Source organism: Colobus angolensis, unplaced genomic scaffold (assembly GCF_000951035.1).
Source record: "Colobus angolensis palliatus isolate OR3802 unplaced genomic scaffold, Cang.pa_1.0 Scaffold183, whole genome shotgun sequence".
Classification (NCBI taxonomy): domain Eukaryota; kingdom Metazoa; phylum Chordata; class Mammalia; order Primates; family Cercopithecidae; genus Colobus; species Colobus angolensis.
The window spans coordinates 896,343-913,145 of NW_012114966.1; the positions used below are offsets into that span (position 1 = coordinate 896,343).

The 16,803-nt window shown below is 44.0% G+C and overlaps 3 protein-coding genes across 3 annotated transcripts; all 3 read left to right on the top strand.

Moving 5' to 3' along the window:
• Nucleotides 1-791: 791 nt before the first annotated feature.
• On the top strand, nt 792-3,489 carry LOC105510101 (protocadherin gamma-A4). The gene has a single exon (XM_011939702.1). It carries the CDS (start codon nt 869-871, stop codon nt 3,422-3,424), a length of 2,556 nt encoding a protein of 851 aa, XP_011795092.1. The 5' UTR covers nt 792-868; the 3' UTR covers nt 3,425-3,489.
• Nucleotides 3,490-5,663: 2,174 nt separating this feature from the next.
• Nucleotides 5,664-8,957, top strand: LOC105510100 (protocadherin gamma-B2). Its single transcript, XM_011939701.1, has one exon. The coding sequence runs from the start codon at nt 6,432-6,434 to the stop codon at nt 8,904-8,906; it is 2,475 nt and encodes an 824-aa protein (XP_011795091.1). The 5' UTR covers nt 5,664-6,431; the 3' UTR covers nt 8,907-8,957.
• Nucleotides 8,958-10,807: 1,850 nt separating this feature from the next.
• PCDHGA5 (protocadherin gamma subfamily A, 5) lies at nt 10,808-13,435 on the top strand. Its single transcript, XM_011939700.1, has one exon. The coding sequence runs from the start codon at nt 10,971-10,973 to the stop codon at nt 13,410-13,412; it is 2,442 nt and encodes an 813-aa protein (XP_011795090.1). The 5' UTR covers nt 10,808-10,970; the 3' UTR covers nt 13,413-13,435.
• The last annotated feature ends 3,368 nt before the right edge of the window (nt 13,436-16,803 follow it).

Consider the following 16,803-nt stretch of genomic DNA (forward strand, 5'->3'; position numbering starts at 1 on the left):
TTTACCCATTGTTTTAGGCTTTGCATTTGAACCGGTCATTCATGAAACATTGAAAGGCTTCATAAAAAAGTTACTACTCTATGAAAGGTATTGTTCTAAAGATTGAGAACACATTGTAAACAAGATAGTCATATGCATAGCTTGTGGCCAAGAATGTGTTGTATACAAAATTAAGGAGCAAATTCTCTTCCCAAACCTATTATGGTATTTGTCAATCTCATTCATACAGGGGTAAGGCTAACTCTTAAACAGTAGGTGGGTTTTTTGCAAATGAATTGAAGCATTGCCCCAGGTTCTAAAGGGTCAACTCATATAAGGGAACTTGTTACTGCATAAATGGGGACTAAAGCCGAACCTCCAAGTTCCTGTCCCACTGTCTTTTCACTTATCGTCTCCTCCATTTTTCAAGTCCACCTTTGTCTTTAGGAGAGATAAATATGTCCCTCACACAATACGCTGTACTGAGAATGGGCTGTGGGGATGAACAATATGAAAACTGAAAAGATGGAGAACACATTCTTAGAAAAAAAAATCGTCATATTTTCTCTAAGAAAATAAATAACTTTATAAAGTTTATTGTACAGGAAGATTTGGATCATTCTTGAATTTTCATTGCAAATCAAAAACAGGAATTTGACTTTTATTATCTTGGGAGAAATAGGAATAGAAATGTGTATAAAAAGTAAACTTTTTTTTACCAAGAATAAATTGCAGTAACAGGTTAAGACTCTGGGTGTCGCTGTTCACCAATCGGGGGAAAAGACAAACCAGAAAATTAATCAGAATCACAAGATTTCTGCAGCACAAAGCACTGGCTCTGGAGCTGTATGAAAGCTTCAAGCGGAAGCCCCGAGAGCTCCGGCTGTGAATGCACTTTATTTTGGACCCGGAAGATCCTGGGGCTCCTCAGGCCTCGACAGAGGGAAAACCAAAGCACAGGCGACTCCGCGGCGGGGTTGTAATGGCGGCGCCTCCTGCTAGCCCAGACCGCACCCGGCTGCTCCAAATCTGCCTTCTCCTGGGGATTCTGGGGGAAATTAGGGCCGAACAGATCCGCTACTCGGTGTTTGAGGAGCAGGAAGAAGGCTCAGTGGTGGGCAACATCGCCAAGGACCTGGGGTTGGCGCCCCGGGAGCTGGTGGAGCGCGGGGTCCGCATCGTCTCCAGAGGTAGGACGCAGCTTTTCGCCCTGAACCCGCGCAGCGGCAGCTTGGTCACCTCGGGTAGGATAGACCGGGAGGAGCTCTGCGACAGATCTCCAAACTGTGTGACAATACTGGAGATTCTCCTAGAAGATACAGTGAAGATTTTGCGGGTAGAGGTGGAAATAATCGATGTTAATGATAACCCACCCAGTTTTGGGACCGAACAGAGGGAAATAAAAGTTGCTGAAAATGAAAATCCTGGGACGAGATTTCCTCTTCCTGAAGCTTTTGATGCAGATGTAGGGGTAAACAGCCTGCAGGGTTACCAGCTCAACTCAAATGGTTACTTTTCCCTGGACGTGCAAAGCGGGGCCGATGGGATTAGGTACCCAGAGCTGGTGCTGGAACGTGCTCTAGATCGCGAGGAAGAGGCAGTTCACCATCTCATTCTCACCGCTTTCGACGGAGGTGACCCGGTTCGCTCTGGCACTGCCAGGATTCTCATAATACTTGTGGATACCAACGATAATGCTCCCGTGTTCACTCAGCCCAAGTACCACGTAAGTGTTCGTGAGAACGTTCCTGTAGGCACTCGGCTACTCACCATAAAAGCCACTGATCCAGATGAAGGAGCCAATGGAGACGTGACGTATTCTTTCCGGAAAGTAAGAGACAAAATATCACAGCTATTTCAGTTAAATTCTCTGAGTGGGGATATAACAATATTGGGGGATCTAGATTATGAGGACTCTGGATTCTATGACATAGATGTAGAAGCCCATGATGGGCCTGGCCTCCGGGCTAGAAGCAAGGTACTGGTGACAGTTCTGGATGAAAATGACAACGCACCAGAAGTCACAGTTACATCTCTCACCAGCTCAGTCCAGGAAACTTCTTCCCCGGGTACAGTAATTGCACTTTTCAACGTGCATGACAGTGACTCAGGAGGAAATGGCCTAGTCACATGTTCTATTCCAGATAATCTGCCATTCACACTTGAAAAGACCTATGAAAATTATTATCGGTTGTTGACACACAGAACACTGGACAGGGAAGAAGTCTCAGAATATAACATCACTGTAACTGCAACTGACCAGGGAATTCCTCCACTGTCTACAGAAACTTATATTTCACTGCAGGTGATGGACATCAATGACAACCCACCCACTTTCCCTCATGCTTCCTACTCTGCCTACATTCCTGAAAACAACCCCAGAGGAGCCTCCATCTTATCTATGACTGCTCAAGACCCTGACAGTGGTGACAATGCCCTAATCACTTACTCCCTGGCCGAAGACACCTTCCAGGGTGCACCCCTGTCCTCCTATGTCTCCATCAACTCCAATACTGGGATCCTATATGCACTTCGCTCCTTCGACTATGAGCAGCTTAGAGACCTGCAGCTACTGGTGACAGCCAGTGACAGTGGAGACCCTCCACTCAGCAGCAATGTGTCAGTGAGCCTCTTTGTGCTGGACCAGAACGACAATGTCCCTGAGATCCTGTACCCCACCTTCCCTACAGATGGCTCCACTGGTGTGGAGCTGGCACCCCGCTCCGCAGATTCCGGCTACCTGGTGACCAAAGTGGTAGCAGTGGACAGAGACTCAGGCCAGAATGCCTGGCTGTCCTACCGCCTACTCAAGGCCAGCGAGCCGGGACTATTTGCAGTGGGGCTGCACACAGGCGAGGTGCGCACCGCACGGGCCCTGCTGGACAGAGATGCGCTCAAGCAGAGCCTTGTAGTGGTCGTCCAGGACCATGGCCAGCCCCCTCTCTCGGCCACCGTCACACTCACTGTGGCTGTGGCCGACAGCATCCCAGATGTCCTGGCTGACTTGGGCAGTCTCAAGCCTTCAGCAGACCCAGACGACTTGGGCCTCACACTTTATCTCGTGGTGGCAGTGGCCGCTGTCTCCTGCGTCTTCCTGGCTTTTGTCGTGGTGCTGCTAGCACTCAAGCTGAGACGCTGGCACAAGTCACGCCTGCTTCACGCTGAAGGCAGCAGGTTGGCAGGTGTGCCTGCCTCGCACTTTGTGGGCGTGGACGGGGTTCGGGCTTTCCTGCAGACCTACTCCCACGAGGTCTCCCTCACCGCAGACTCGAGGAAGAGTCATCTGATCTTCCCCCAGCCCAACTATGCAGACACGCTCATCAGCCGGGAGAGCTGTGAGAAAAGCGAGCCTCTTCTGATAACTCAGGACTTACTTGAAACAAAAGGAGACCTTAATCTTCAGGTGAGTCAATCTTATAATAGATCATACCACACTGAAATATAGACAGAGTTGTGTAAATGTCTCCCATTATATATGTAATATATCAAATAAAGGTGCCTCTTTTAATATTTTATTGCTGTACAGAGAACTGGTGAATGACCCTTCAGTAGTGACCAACAGTCTTTACCACACAAAAATGTTGTTTATTATCCTTTTTGGTCTTCATTCAGTTGTAGTTTCAGCCAGAATTTTCTAATTTTACAATTCTAAACCATCTCATTTCCTTAAATGTCCTTTTCTGTGCTGGGTGCGGTGCCCACCACACCTGTAATCCTAGCACTTTGGGAGTGTGAGGAGGGTGGATTGCCTGAGCTCAGGAGTTTGAGACCAGTCTGGGCAACATGATGAAACCCAGTCTCTACTAAAATACAAAAAGTTAGCCGGGCGTGGTGGTGCACACCTGTAGTCCCAGCTACCCTGGAGGCTGAGACATGAGAATTGCTTGAACCTGGGAGGCAGAAGTTGCAATGAGCTGAGATCATGCCGCTGTACTCCAGCCTGGGTGACAGAGCAAGCCTCTGTCTCCAAGAAATAAAATAAAACAAAGTAAAATAAAATAAAGAATAAATTTCCTTTTCCCTTAGGTGTTACTGCAAAGATACAAGAGACCTGTGAAATAGAAGGCAATTGTGTAAATTCACGTTTACAATATTCTTTCTCATGAAGTTATTGTTGGATCTGCACTGAGGATTTTTTAATTTCCTATTTTTACACTGTACCATGCTTTACTTGAAGTTTACTTTTCCTTCCTTGAAAGGGTATTTTGCATTATAATAGGCAACATCAATTTAAGAATACTGGTAACTTATGAGTTTAACTTTTAGATGTAACTTTAACAGGATATTTTCTCAATGAACTGTTATATTTCAAATATTTTCTTGTTGCTGTTCTGAGATGCACCAGCAGTGACTATGCGTGATTCCTTTGGTGCACTCCTGTGATTATGAGAAATATTTCAAAGTTAATTTCACTTATATTTACATAGATTCTAGAAGTAACTTTAATAATTTTTAAATTGCCTATCATGACATCACTATTGAGACTGTCTTGATTTCTTTTTTTGTTGTTGTTGTTGAAAAGATATATATATATATATTTAGAATTAAGCAGCTGGACTCAGTTTAGATGATCCCAATTTTGTTGGCAACATCCAAAACATCGTAATCAGGAGCCAGTCGAACATATGCCTTTTTCTCTCCATCAGGCCAAATCAGGGTGTTGACCTTGACCACATCAATGTCATAGAGCTTCTTCACAGCCTGTTTAATCTGGTGCTTGTTGGCTTTAACATCCACAGTGAACACAAGTGTGTTGTTGTCTTCTACCTTCTTCATGGCAGACTCAGTGGTCAGCGGAAACTTGATGATAGCATAGTGGTCAAGCTTGTTTCTCCTCAGGGCACTCTTCCAGGGATATTTGGGCTGCCTCTGGAGTCGCAGTGTCTTGAGCCGCCAGAAGGTGGGTGATGTGCAGGTCTTCTTTTTTTTGTAGCTGTGGACACCTTTCAACACTGCCTTCTTGGCCTTTAAAGCCTTCGCTTTGGCTTTGGCTTTAGGAGGGGCAGGAGCTTCCTTCTTCACTTTTGGTGCCATCTTGTGAAAAGGCGAGACTTTCTTGATTTCTAAGGAAAATATAAGTTTTTGGAGTCTTTTCTCTTCTCATCATGTGAGCCTCTTTCAAAGGCTGAGTTACTTGGGTTCTGGACTGATATGATGTATGCTGCTTAGTAAGTTGGCCTCATCCCTATTGCTACAAATTGCTATCAGATATTTCTGTCACCATGTGGCTCTGGGATTATTTTATATGGGGGAAAATATTTTGTGTGTAGGGGATATACAACACTTTTGTTCTTTGTGCTTTCATTTAGTTCTGTGAGTTAATTCAAAATTCATGAATGCATATGCTTACACAAATTAGTGTAATCTGATAACTGGAAGTCGTAGTGATAGACTGTGGAATATGCCTCAATTTGATTTACAAAAGAGAGTTTTAGTTTCTACATGGTTTTGTATTCATAGAAAGTTGTGGTGCAATACATAGAGTAAGCTGGAATATGATATGCAGTTACCTGGCTTGGTGAGCAGAAAGCAGAAATAACAAGTCAATGTTGAGAGACAACTCACATCTGAGGAGAGATTGTTTAAAGTAATTAAGCCATAAAATATAATTTGGAAATGCTTAATTGGCCTGAAACTGTGTCAAGCATATTCAGGTGTTGGCATTAGGAATATATTCCAGAATGAGAGTACCACATGTTTTAAAGGCCTAGGAAAGCAGTAGATAATTTATAACCTAAAATCAAATTTTTTAAAATATGTGTTTTTGTTAGAATGTGCAGTGAGTTTCTTTTAGTAAATAACAAGGTTGATTAAACAAATTGTTGTATATTCATATTATGGACTACTAGATAACTATATTTAGGGACACTAGATAACTATAAAAATAAATGGGAAAGCTCTCTGTGTACTGATATGATCTTTAAGATATAACAAATATAAAAGCAATGTGTAGGACATGGTATGTTGTATGCTTACATTTGTGTAAAGAAGGAGACAGAATATTTATAAAAATCCGTTGCACTATATAAAACGTATCTCCAGAAGGATACCCAAGAAACGTTAACACTCATTTCCCCTGTGAAAGCAATTCTCCTCATCTAAAGCAGGGATGAATGCACCTTTTGAATTTGGAACTATATGAATATTTCACATATTTAAAAACAAATGAAGACTTTATAAATTAAAAAAAAAGAGGAAGAAGAAAAGAAAAATGTTCTTAGCAAACATTTACAAGCCATTGGTGCAGTTTCCTGAGAAAACCTCTGAGCGTCGCTGTCGGTCAAAAGAACGAAGAGAAGATCCAGAGAAGCTTTTGGGAGCCTCTTAGAGGGGAACTTCCTCCACAAACCAACCACGCAGAGGAGGCCAGTATAGATTCGGAAACAGAAAACAAAAGCAGGAAAAGTGACCTGAGCCCGGATTCTGCCATCCTCGGAAGGCTTATTCCTCCTATGGGCGAAGGAGCAAAGGGAGCCCGAGGGAAACAGAAGATGAAGGCGAGTGCAGGGAGGTACGGGCTGGTGTGGTGGCTGCAGGTACTGTTGCCCTTCCTGTTGTCTTTGTTCCCCGGGGCTCTCTCAGACCAGATCCGCTATTCAATTCCAGAGGAGCTGGCCAAAAACTCGGTCGTAGGAAACCTCGCCAAGGATCTGGGGCTCAGCGTCCGGGACTTGCCTGCCCGGAAGCTGCGGGTTAGCGCGGAGAGGGAATATTTCACAGTAAACCCAGAAAGCGGGGACTTACTTGTGGGTGACAGAATAGACCGAGAGCAGATATGCGGGAAGCAGCCTCTGTGTGTTCTGGATTTCGATACTGTCGCTGAAAACCCACTAAATATTTTCTACATAGCAGTAATTGTGCAGGATATAAATGATAATACCCCACTATTCAAACAGAGTAAGATTCATTTAAAAATTGGCGAATCCACTAAGCCAGGTACAACATTTCCACTTGACCCAGCCCTGGATTCAGATGTTGGTCCTAATTCACTACAAAGATACCACCTTAATGACAACGAGTACTTTGATCTCGCTGAGAAACAGGCTCCAGATGGACGTAAATATCCTGAGCTGATTCTAAAACATTCTCTGGACAGAGAAGAGCACAGTTTCCATCAACTGGTCCTCACAGCTGTGGATGGCGGAGACCCACCTCAAAGCGGCACGACCCAAATCCGAATCCAAGTCACGGATGCCAATGATAACCCTCCGGTGTTCAGCCAGGATGTGTACAGGGTCACCCTGAGGGAGGACGTGCCCCCGGGCTTCTTTGTGCTTCAAGTGACGGCCACTGACCGGGATGAAGGCATAAACGCGGAGATCACCTACTCCTTTCATAATGTGGACGAACAAGTCAAACACTTTTTCAGCTTAAATGAAAAAACAGGAGAAATCACGACAAAGGATGATTTGGATTTTGAGATTGCAAGTAGTTACACTCTGAGTATTGAAGCAAAAGATCCTGGAGATCTAGCAGCCCACTGCAGTATCCAAGTTGAAATTCTTGATGAGAATGATTGTGTACCTGAAGTTATTGTGACTTCAGTATTTACTCCCCTACCAGAGGATTCGCCACCAGGAACAGTCATCGCCTTGATAAAAATGAGAGACAGAGACTCTGGAGAAAATGGAGAAGTTTACTGCCAAGTGTTGGGAAATGCCAAGTTTATTTTGAAATCTTCCTCAAAGAACTATTACAAACTAGTGACAGACGGCGCCCTGGACCGGGAGGAGATCCCAGAATACAATCTCACTATCACAGCCACCGACGGAGGCAAGCCGCCTCTCTCCTCCAGCATAATTGTCACCCTGCACATCTCCGACGTCAACGATAATGCCCCACTTTTTCAACAGACTTCCTACATGGTTCACGTGGCAGAGAACAATCCTCCTGGCGCCTCTATCGCTCAAATCAGTGCCTCTGACCCTGACTTGGGCCCCAATGGCCAAGTTTCCTACTCCATCGTAGCGAGCGACCTGGAGCCGCGGGAGATTTTATCCTACGTGTCCGTGAGCGCGCAGAGCGGGGTGGTGTTCGCGCAGCGCGCCTTCGATCATGAGCAGCTGCGCGCCTTCGAACTCACACTGCAGGCCACCGACCAGGGCTCACCCGCGCTCAGCGCCAACGTGAGCCTGCGTGTTTTAGTGGGCGACCTCAATGACAATGTGCCACTGGTGTTGTACCCCGCGCTGGGGCCCGATGGCTCCGCCCTCTTCGATATGGTGCCACGCGCCACAGAGCCCGGCTACCTGGTGACCAAGGTGGTGGCGGTGGACGCAGACTCGGGACACAACGCTTGGCTGTCCTACCACGTGCTGCAGGCCAGCGAGCCCGGACTCTTCAGCCTGGGGCTGCGCACGGGTGAGGTGCGCACAGCACGTGCCTTGGGCGACAGGGACGCGGCCCGCCAGCGCCTGCTGGTCGCTGTGCGTGACGGAGGACAGCCGCCACTCTCCTCCACCGCCACGCTGCATCTAATCTTCGCGGATAGCCTGCAAGAGGTATTGCCAGACCTTAGCGACCGCCCGGAGCCTTCTGACCCCCAGACGGAACTGCAGTTTTACCTGGTGGTGGCCTTGGCCTTGATCTCGGTGCTCTTCCTCTTAGCGGTGATTCTGGCAATCTCCCTGCGCCTGCGACGCTCTTCCAGTTCAGACGCTTGGGGCTGCTTTCAGCCTGGTCTCAGCTCCAAGCCTGGACTTGGGGTTCTCCCAAATTACAGTGAGGGAACATTGCCCTTTTCCTACAATCTGTGTGTTGCCTCACAATCAGCCAAGACAGAGTTTAATTTTCTGAACGTAACCCCGGAATTGGTTCCCTCACAAGATCTCCTCTGTGACAACGCCTCTTGGGAACAAAATACAAATCATGCAGACTCTGAGGTCCCTTTTGCCTCAGATACTATTTTAAAGGTGAGCTTTAATTAATTTATTTTCACTTCTGGTTTTATTGTTTCACCTAATTTGGGTAGGAAGTTCCATTGCAATTTCTTTGTGAGTTAGATTTGGTCAATGTTGTGCCTTAATTATCTTAATCTTATTTAACTGAATTTTAAGTGTTTTCTCTCTGAAGTGTGAGATTTATTTAGCAATAATTGCAAACCTTTATCACATGAGATACTGCACTGTATTTCTTTTTCTTCCTCATCTTTGCTTCTCTCTGAAGATTTGTTACTATTGGGACTTTAGGCAATTACTTTCACCTTCAGGCTCTTTGTTATTCAAATTTTTGTTTTACTTCCTCTTAGCATCATAGTACTTTAGAGTAAAGAGAGTCTTCGTTTTAGTAGTTTTTGGAAATTGGGAACTAAAGATGAAAGGCTTTTACATAATGGCATGGCTTGTTAATTGCAGGGCATGGGTAGGACATTGTCCCTTTGACTTGAAGACCCACACTCGGTAAGCTAAATGTCTTGGAATCACAAATATATTTCTAAAGGATAGTCAGTGTTTGAGGTCTGAGGTGTCTGCTTTAAAGAGTGCATTTAACAAATGTGAGAAATCATTCTCTGACATGCATTTTAACAAATTGCTCTTGAGAAAAATTACACATTGAGAAAAATCTTACAACCTATGTTCACATCATTTTCTACCAAATAAATATTACTCAAATCTTTGCTTTTGAATTTCCTAATTATATAGAATTGTTTTCTTTTTCTTTTTTTTTTTTTCTTGTTTTTTGAGAAGGAGTCTCACTCTGCCACGGAGGCTGGAGTGCAGTGGCTGGATCTCCGCTCACTGCAAGCTCCGCCTCCCAGGTTCACGCCATTCTCCTGCCTCAGCCTCCCGAATAGCTGGGACTACAGGCGCCTGCCGCGTCGCCCGGCTACTTTTTTGTATTTTTTAGTAGAGACGGGTGTTAGCCAGGATGGTCTCGATCTCCTGACCTCGTGATCCGCCCGTCTCGGCCTCCCAAAGTGCTGGGATTACAGGCTTGAGCCACCGCGACCGGCAGAATTTTAATTTTCTTAGTTTTCTATGAAAGTCTCATTAAACAGAAAGACTTTCTGAAATGTTCATTTTTTTCAATCAAGAGGTTTTTCTATTTCTGTTGTCCTATAACGATGATAGCACTAAATAACTGTCTCAACATAGAAAGGCCACTCAGTACTGCTCAGTAAGTATCTGGTCATGCTTTCCTGCATAGATGATGAAATAAAGCCCCACCCTCCACAGTTGCTATACTGATTGTCATTGGAACTAAAAATATTTGAACATGGTAATAGAAAAACATAAAAATGCATAGTTAACCCTACTCTAACGCTGTCTGAGATAGTGGAGATACTTTCTCAAAGTCCTCACAAGTAATAAAGATCTGTATTTCTTCTGCATATGACAGCTAATATAACTTACATAAATCAGTGGTCCTGTTTGGAAAGGTGCATTGAGAACTGGGTTTGTTTCCTTGGCATTCTTATGTGCAAATAAGCACGTTTTCTTAAATGCATCCTAATAAAGAGATGAAATCTTGAATTCTACAAAGGTAAGAATTTGAATGTCCTAATTTCATGGACTAAATATAGGTAAGAGGTAAATAAAGGACATAGGCTCCCCCAATGACACATTAAATAAAATTTTTGTAAGGTATTGGAATCTAATAATATTGATCTCAGGGATTGTGGAAGTCTTGCTATTTCAGAATTAAAGCTGAATTAACAGTCATAGACAATGCTACACAGTTAAACATTAAGAATATGGCAACATTATTAGAAATAAAATTATAACTAAACTTAGGAGAAATAAAAATGGAATTTGGTGCAATCACTGGTTAGGACTCTGAGCGTCGCTGTTGACCAAAGTGGGAAAGAAGCTGCCGCAGAGGCGACCCGACTCTGCTCCCTCCATACTAAACACACAGACCAGACAAGCTCCTACGAAAAGCCAACCCTCCACGCCCATTTTCGTCGGGGCATATGTACCCATCGGCTTTAGATAAATAAGGAAACAGCAGGCTGAACCAGAACTAAGAGAAAATTGGGCAGAGAGAAGGCAATGGCGAGTCCACCGAGGCGCTGGGCCTGCGGAGAGCTGCTGCTGCCCTTCATGCTCCTGGGGACGCTGTGCCAACCGGGATCCGGGCAGATCAGCTACTCGATGCCGGAGGAGCTGGACAAAGGCTCCTTCGTCGGCAATATCGCCAAGGACCTTGGGCTGGAGCCCCGGGAGCTGGCGGAGCGCGGAGTCCGCATCGTCTCCAAAGGTAGGACGCAGCTTTTCGCTCTGAACCCGCGAAGCGGCAGCTTGGTCACCGCGGGCAGGATAGACCGGGAGGAGCTCTGCGCTCAGAGCCCGCTGTGTGTGGTGAACTTTAACATCTTAGTTGAAAACAAAATGAAAATTTATGTAGTAGAAGTAGAAATAATCGATATTAATGATAACTTCCCGCGTTTCCGGGATGAGGAGTTAAAAGTAAAAGTTAATGAAAATGCGGCTGTAGGGACACGGTTAATGCTTCCCTTCGCGCGGGATGCAGATGTGGGTGTGAACTCCCTCCGGAGTTACCAGCTCAGCTCCAATCTGCACTTCTCTCTGGATGTGGTAAGCGGAACTGATGGACAAAAGTATCCGGAGCTGGTGTTGGAACAGCCCCTAGACCGCGAGAAAGAGACTGTTCACGACCTCCTCCTCACAGCTTTAGATGGGGGAGACCCGGTACTCTCCGGCACCACGCACATCCGTGTTACGGTCCTCGACGCAAACGACAATGCACCCCTGTTCACTCCATCCGAGTACAGCGTGAGTGTTCCAGAGAACATACCTGTGGGCACTCGGCTGCTCACGCTCACCGCCACGGATCCAGATGAGGGAATAAACGGGAAATTGACTTACTCTTTTCGCAATGAAGAAGACGAAATTTCGGAGACTTTCCAACTTGATTCCAACCTGGGGGAAATCTCAACTCTACAACCACTGGACTATGAAGAATCCAGATTCTACCTCATGGAAGTGGTAGCTCAGGATGGAGGCGCTCTTCTTGCCAGCGCTAAGGTGGTGGTCACAGTACAGGATGTGAATGACAATGCCCCCGAAGTGATCCTCACCTCTCTGACCAGTTCCCTCTCTGAAGATTGTCTTCCAGGAACTGTAATCGCGCTGTTTAGCGTACATGATGGTGATTCTGGCGAAAATGGTGAGATTGCATGCTCTATTCCTAGGAACTTGCCTTTTAAACTGGAGAAGTCAATTGATAATTACTATCACCTATTAACAACTAGAAACCTGGACAGAGAAGACACTTCAGATTATAATATCACTTTAACCGTCATTGACCATGGAACCCCGCCCCTCTCTGCAGAAAACCACATCCCCTTGAAAGTAGCAGACATCAATGACAACCCACCCAATTTCCCTCAAGCCTCCTACTCCACCTTTCTCCCAGAAAACAACCCCAGAGGTGTCTCTATCTTCTCTGTGACAGCCCATGACCCTGACAGCGGCGACAACGCTCGAGTCACCTACTCCCTGGCTGAAGACACATTTCAGGGGGCGCCCTTGTCCTCCTATGTCTCCATTAACTCTGACAACGGTGTCCTGTATGCGCTGAGATCCTTCGATTATGAGCAGTTGAGAGACCTACAGTTGTGGGTGACAGCCAGCGACAATGGGAACCCACCACTTAGCAGCAACGTGTCACTGAGCCTGTTTGTGCTGGACCAGAACGACAATGCGCCCGAGATCCTGTACCCCGCCCTCCCCACAGACGGTTCCACGGGCGTGGAGCTGGCGCCCCGCTCCGCAGAACCTGGCTACCTGGTGACCAAGGTGGTAGCGGTGGACAAAGATTCAGGCCAGAATGCCTGGCTGTCCTACCACCTGCTTAAGGCCAGCGAGCCGGGACTCTTTGCGGTTGGGCTGCACACCGGCGAGGTGCGGACAGCGCGGACCCTGCTGGACAGAGACGCACTCAAGCAGAGCCTCATGGTGGCAGTGGAAGACCACGGCCAGCCCCCTCTGTCAGCCACCGTCATGGTCACAGTGGCTGTGGCAGACAGGATCCCTGACATCCTTGCTGACCTTGGCAGTATGAAGACCCCCATTGACTCTGAGGATTTGGACCTCACACTCTATCTTGTGGTGGCAGTGGCTGCAGTCTCCTGCGTCTTCCTGGCCTTTGTCATCGTGCTGCTGGTGCTCAGACTGAGGCGCTGGCACAAGTCACGCCTGCTTCAGGCTGAAGGCAGCAGGTTGGCAAGTGTGCCCGCCTCGCACTTTGTGGGCATGGATGGGGTTCGGGCTTTCCTGCAGACCTATTCCCACGAGGTCTCCCTCACTGCGGACTCGAGGAAGAGTCACCTGATCTTTCCGCAGCCCAACTATGCAGACACGCTCCTTAGTGAAGAGAGCTGTGAAAAAAGCGAGCCTCTTCTGATGTCTGATAAGGTAGATGCAAACAAAGAAGAACGGCGAGTTCAGGTTAGTTTTCTCTTTCGGTAAGAATGACCAGAACTTTTTCGTTTGTTTCCTTTTTCATTTTTCTGTCATATTCAAAATCAGCTAGTTATGCAAATAGTGGAATATTATTTGCTCTATTGGAGATTAATTTTTTTCAATTCATGCTTTCTCCATTTGTTTTCAAATTCTATTTTGGGAAGTCTAGCTGGTATCTGTAGACTTAAGTGAAACAAATACTTTAAAGGAAAGTGGTTAAATATAATCATTTTACCCAAATACTTTGTTATATTGGAACTGCAGTTCTATTAATAACAGAGATGTTTTATTAATTCAAATTGTTATATGTATTGTTCTCTTTTGGGTGTCTGCCTAGACACCATTAGTGTACGTGTTTTGGAAAGGATAATGAGTAGGATTGATATTTTAGTCTACTTGAAATTTGTTTAAGGAAATAATTTACAGTATTTACATAAATCAGTGGAAAGGTACAGAGAACTTCTGCATCATAAATATCAGAAAAGTAGATTAAATTTATAGTGATGATAACATGTAGCATTCTAAAGTCTGGAAAGTTTGTGTTAAGCCATGTAATTATTGGATATGTGGGCTTGTTGAGAGAAGAAATCAGTGTAAAGGAACCTTAAAGTTGGGCTTTGTTCTGTGATGTAAAGCCTCCAAAGAGTTACATACTGCTGCATTCAATAAATGTAAATATGTCACACACCTGGCATCTTCTGTTGTAGACAAACCCTTTACTTATTAAAATCAGCACCTACTGAAATGTTAGCTTTCCTTTAAGTGTAGGTGCAATTCTTCTTTATTACTTGAGTCTAAGGTTGTATTCGAAAAAAGGAATTCAATTTAAGGATGGTTCAAAATTTTAAATTTCATATCTAAGGGATGTGCTCATCTTAAATTAATAGATGTGTCTTAATGAAATACTGGTCTATGTGCCTCAAATTCCAGGAGGATGTGTTATGTAATGAAAGAACTACTAGATTTCCATTCTGCATCTGATTTGCTGAAGATGATTTTCAGATGCTTCTTATTAAAATATTCTTAATCCTTCAAATTTTGTACTTTTAACACCTTGAGCATCAGCTTCGAATAATGACTAAATAAGGGGAAAAGGTAATAAAATATTACAAATGGGATAGTAAGCTACATTACTCAACCACATGAAAGGTTAATTGACACATTAAAGAACCTAAGATCACTTGATTTTTATTTTTTAAACATTATTAAAGAGCAGTCACTTATACACACACACACACACATATATACACAAACACACATACATACACACACGGACATTCTGACCAAAATGTAAAATGTACAAACTCACTGAATAGTGAATACATCCAAAGAGTAACAGGAGAATCTATAGAATAGGTGCGACATCATTCACTCCTATGTGAAAACTTCCTTTTCCTTTTTTTTAAAAAAAGAAAATGTTATATGCTTCTCAGAGTAGGGTGTTTGGAAAAAAAGTAAAGGTTATAGATTTGGGTATGCTTCCTCTGAGTTAACTATTTTGTGCAATGGAAAAATATCTTTAAACCCCTATAAACTACTAACAGACTTTATAAAATGCTTGATCCATACATTCTGAGTGTACGTACTATATATACCATATACTTTTAAATATCTGAATATTTAGTTTTGTATGTGTTCTGAAGAATAATTTTTCATACTAATTGAAGTGTCCATACAATGAACACTTGGCATTGTGTGTGAAGGCCCTTGCTTTGGAATGTTTTGGAGCAAAGTCTTGAGTCAGTTATGTTTTTGATGTTTGTATAAAGGTGACAATGAGTGGCTGTCCAGAATTCTGGATATCATGACTAGTTTCAGATGCTATAATGCTTTTCCACTATAAGGTGAATTCAGTGTGGAACTCATTGCTTATTGCTGCACACCTACCTAGTTTTAGAATAACAATACATTATGTAGGCTAAAGATAATTTCTTTAAGAAGATTTTCTGGTTTGGAAATGTAATTAAAACTATAAGACACCTGTCAGAAACATGGAAAATGGCATGTTATTGACCAGGGAAAAGTGTAAATAACAAAAGGTTGGTATGTTCAGATGGTAAACTGGGAACCAAGGAAAAGTGGACAGGAAGATTACTTACATAATTAAATAATATAATTATAAGGACTCACAATTCACTCCCCAATCCTAATAAACACATCATTGTTAGGCTACTTGAGAAGAAACAGTACAGTTCAGAACAATTGTGATGTAGTATGAAAAAACGTCCTTTGTAAAAGTTTTTCATCTGGGCCAGGGTGGTTCATGCCTTATAATCCCAGCACTTTGGGAGGCTGAGGTGGGAGGATTGCTTAAAGCCAGGTGTTCAAGCCCAGCCTGGGCAACATAGTGAGACCCCACCTCTAAAGAAAAAAAAGTTTTCAATCATATTTATTTAATTAAAAGTAGACACTTGGAGACAAAGGAAAAGAGACCCTCTTGCTTCTTGCTATACTTCTATTTTATAAGGTCAATCATTTCCTCATTACCTGTAACTTCTTTTGGGGGGAAATAATAAAGATAAAAGAGAAGAAAGTGAAACATAGAATAAAACTAAAAGCTATGAGATTATAACTTTTAGGAGTTAGAAGAAAAGGAAATAGAATACAATAACAATACACGTGAAGCTGATATTTCAAGCATCTTTATACTACGTCTTCTGCCATCACCAAAAATAGCTTTCATTTGTATGATTTTTCTATGTATCATTTTATTTGGTCCTCATTTCTACTAAAGTAAGCAGAGAAGGTGTTATTATGACCATTTTATGAAAATGGAAACTAAAAAACATGACGGGATTGAGCAAGATTATCTCTGCCCTTTGACAAGTAAAAGGTACTTGATTTGGATGGATAAAGCTCAAATTAAAAGAAATAACAGACTAAAGATATAGTAAATATATTTAATGTTTTTTAAAAGTCCTTTTACTGTAATCCCAGCACTTTGGGAGGCCAAGACGGGCAGATCACGAGGCCAGGAGATCGAGACCATCCTGGCTAACACGGTGAAACCCCGTCTCTACTAAAAAATACAAAAAAACTAGCCGGGCGAGGTGGCGGGCGCCTGTAGTCCCAGCTACTCAGGAGGCTGAGGCAAGAGAATGGCGTGAACCCGGGAGGCGGAGCTTGCAGTGAGCTGAGATCCGGCCACTGCACTGCAGCCTGGGTGACAGAGCGAGACTCCGTCTCAAAAAAAAAAAAAAAGTCCTTTTAAAATGGGAAGAAAGTATCACTATCAGTACACTGCCGATTTTTCTCCTAACTGGCTCCTTATTTGGAGCGAATTTAGTCATCACTACTGCAGTTCTGCAGCGGAGGCGCCGGGTGCCGCTCTTGGCTAGTGCTGTGCAAAGTATTGGCTCCTCCCGCCCCAACCAACTTGGAAGAAAAGTGTACTCTG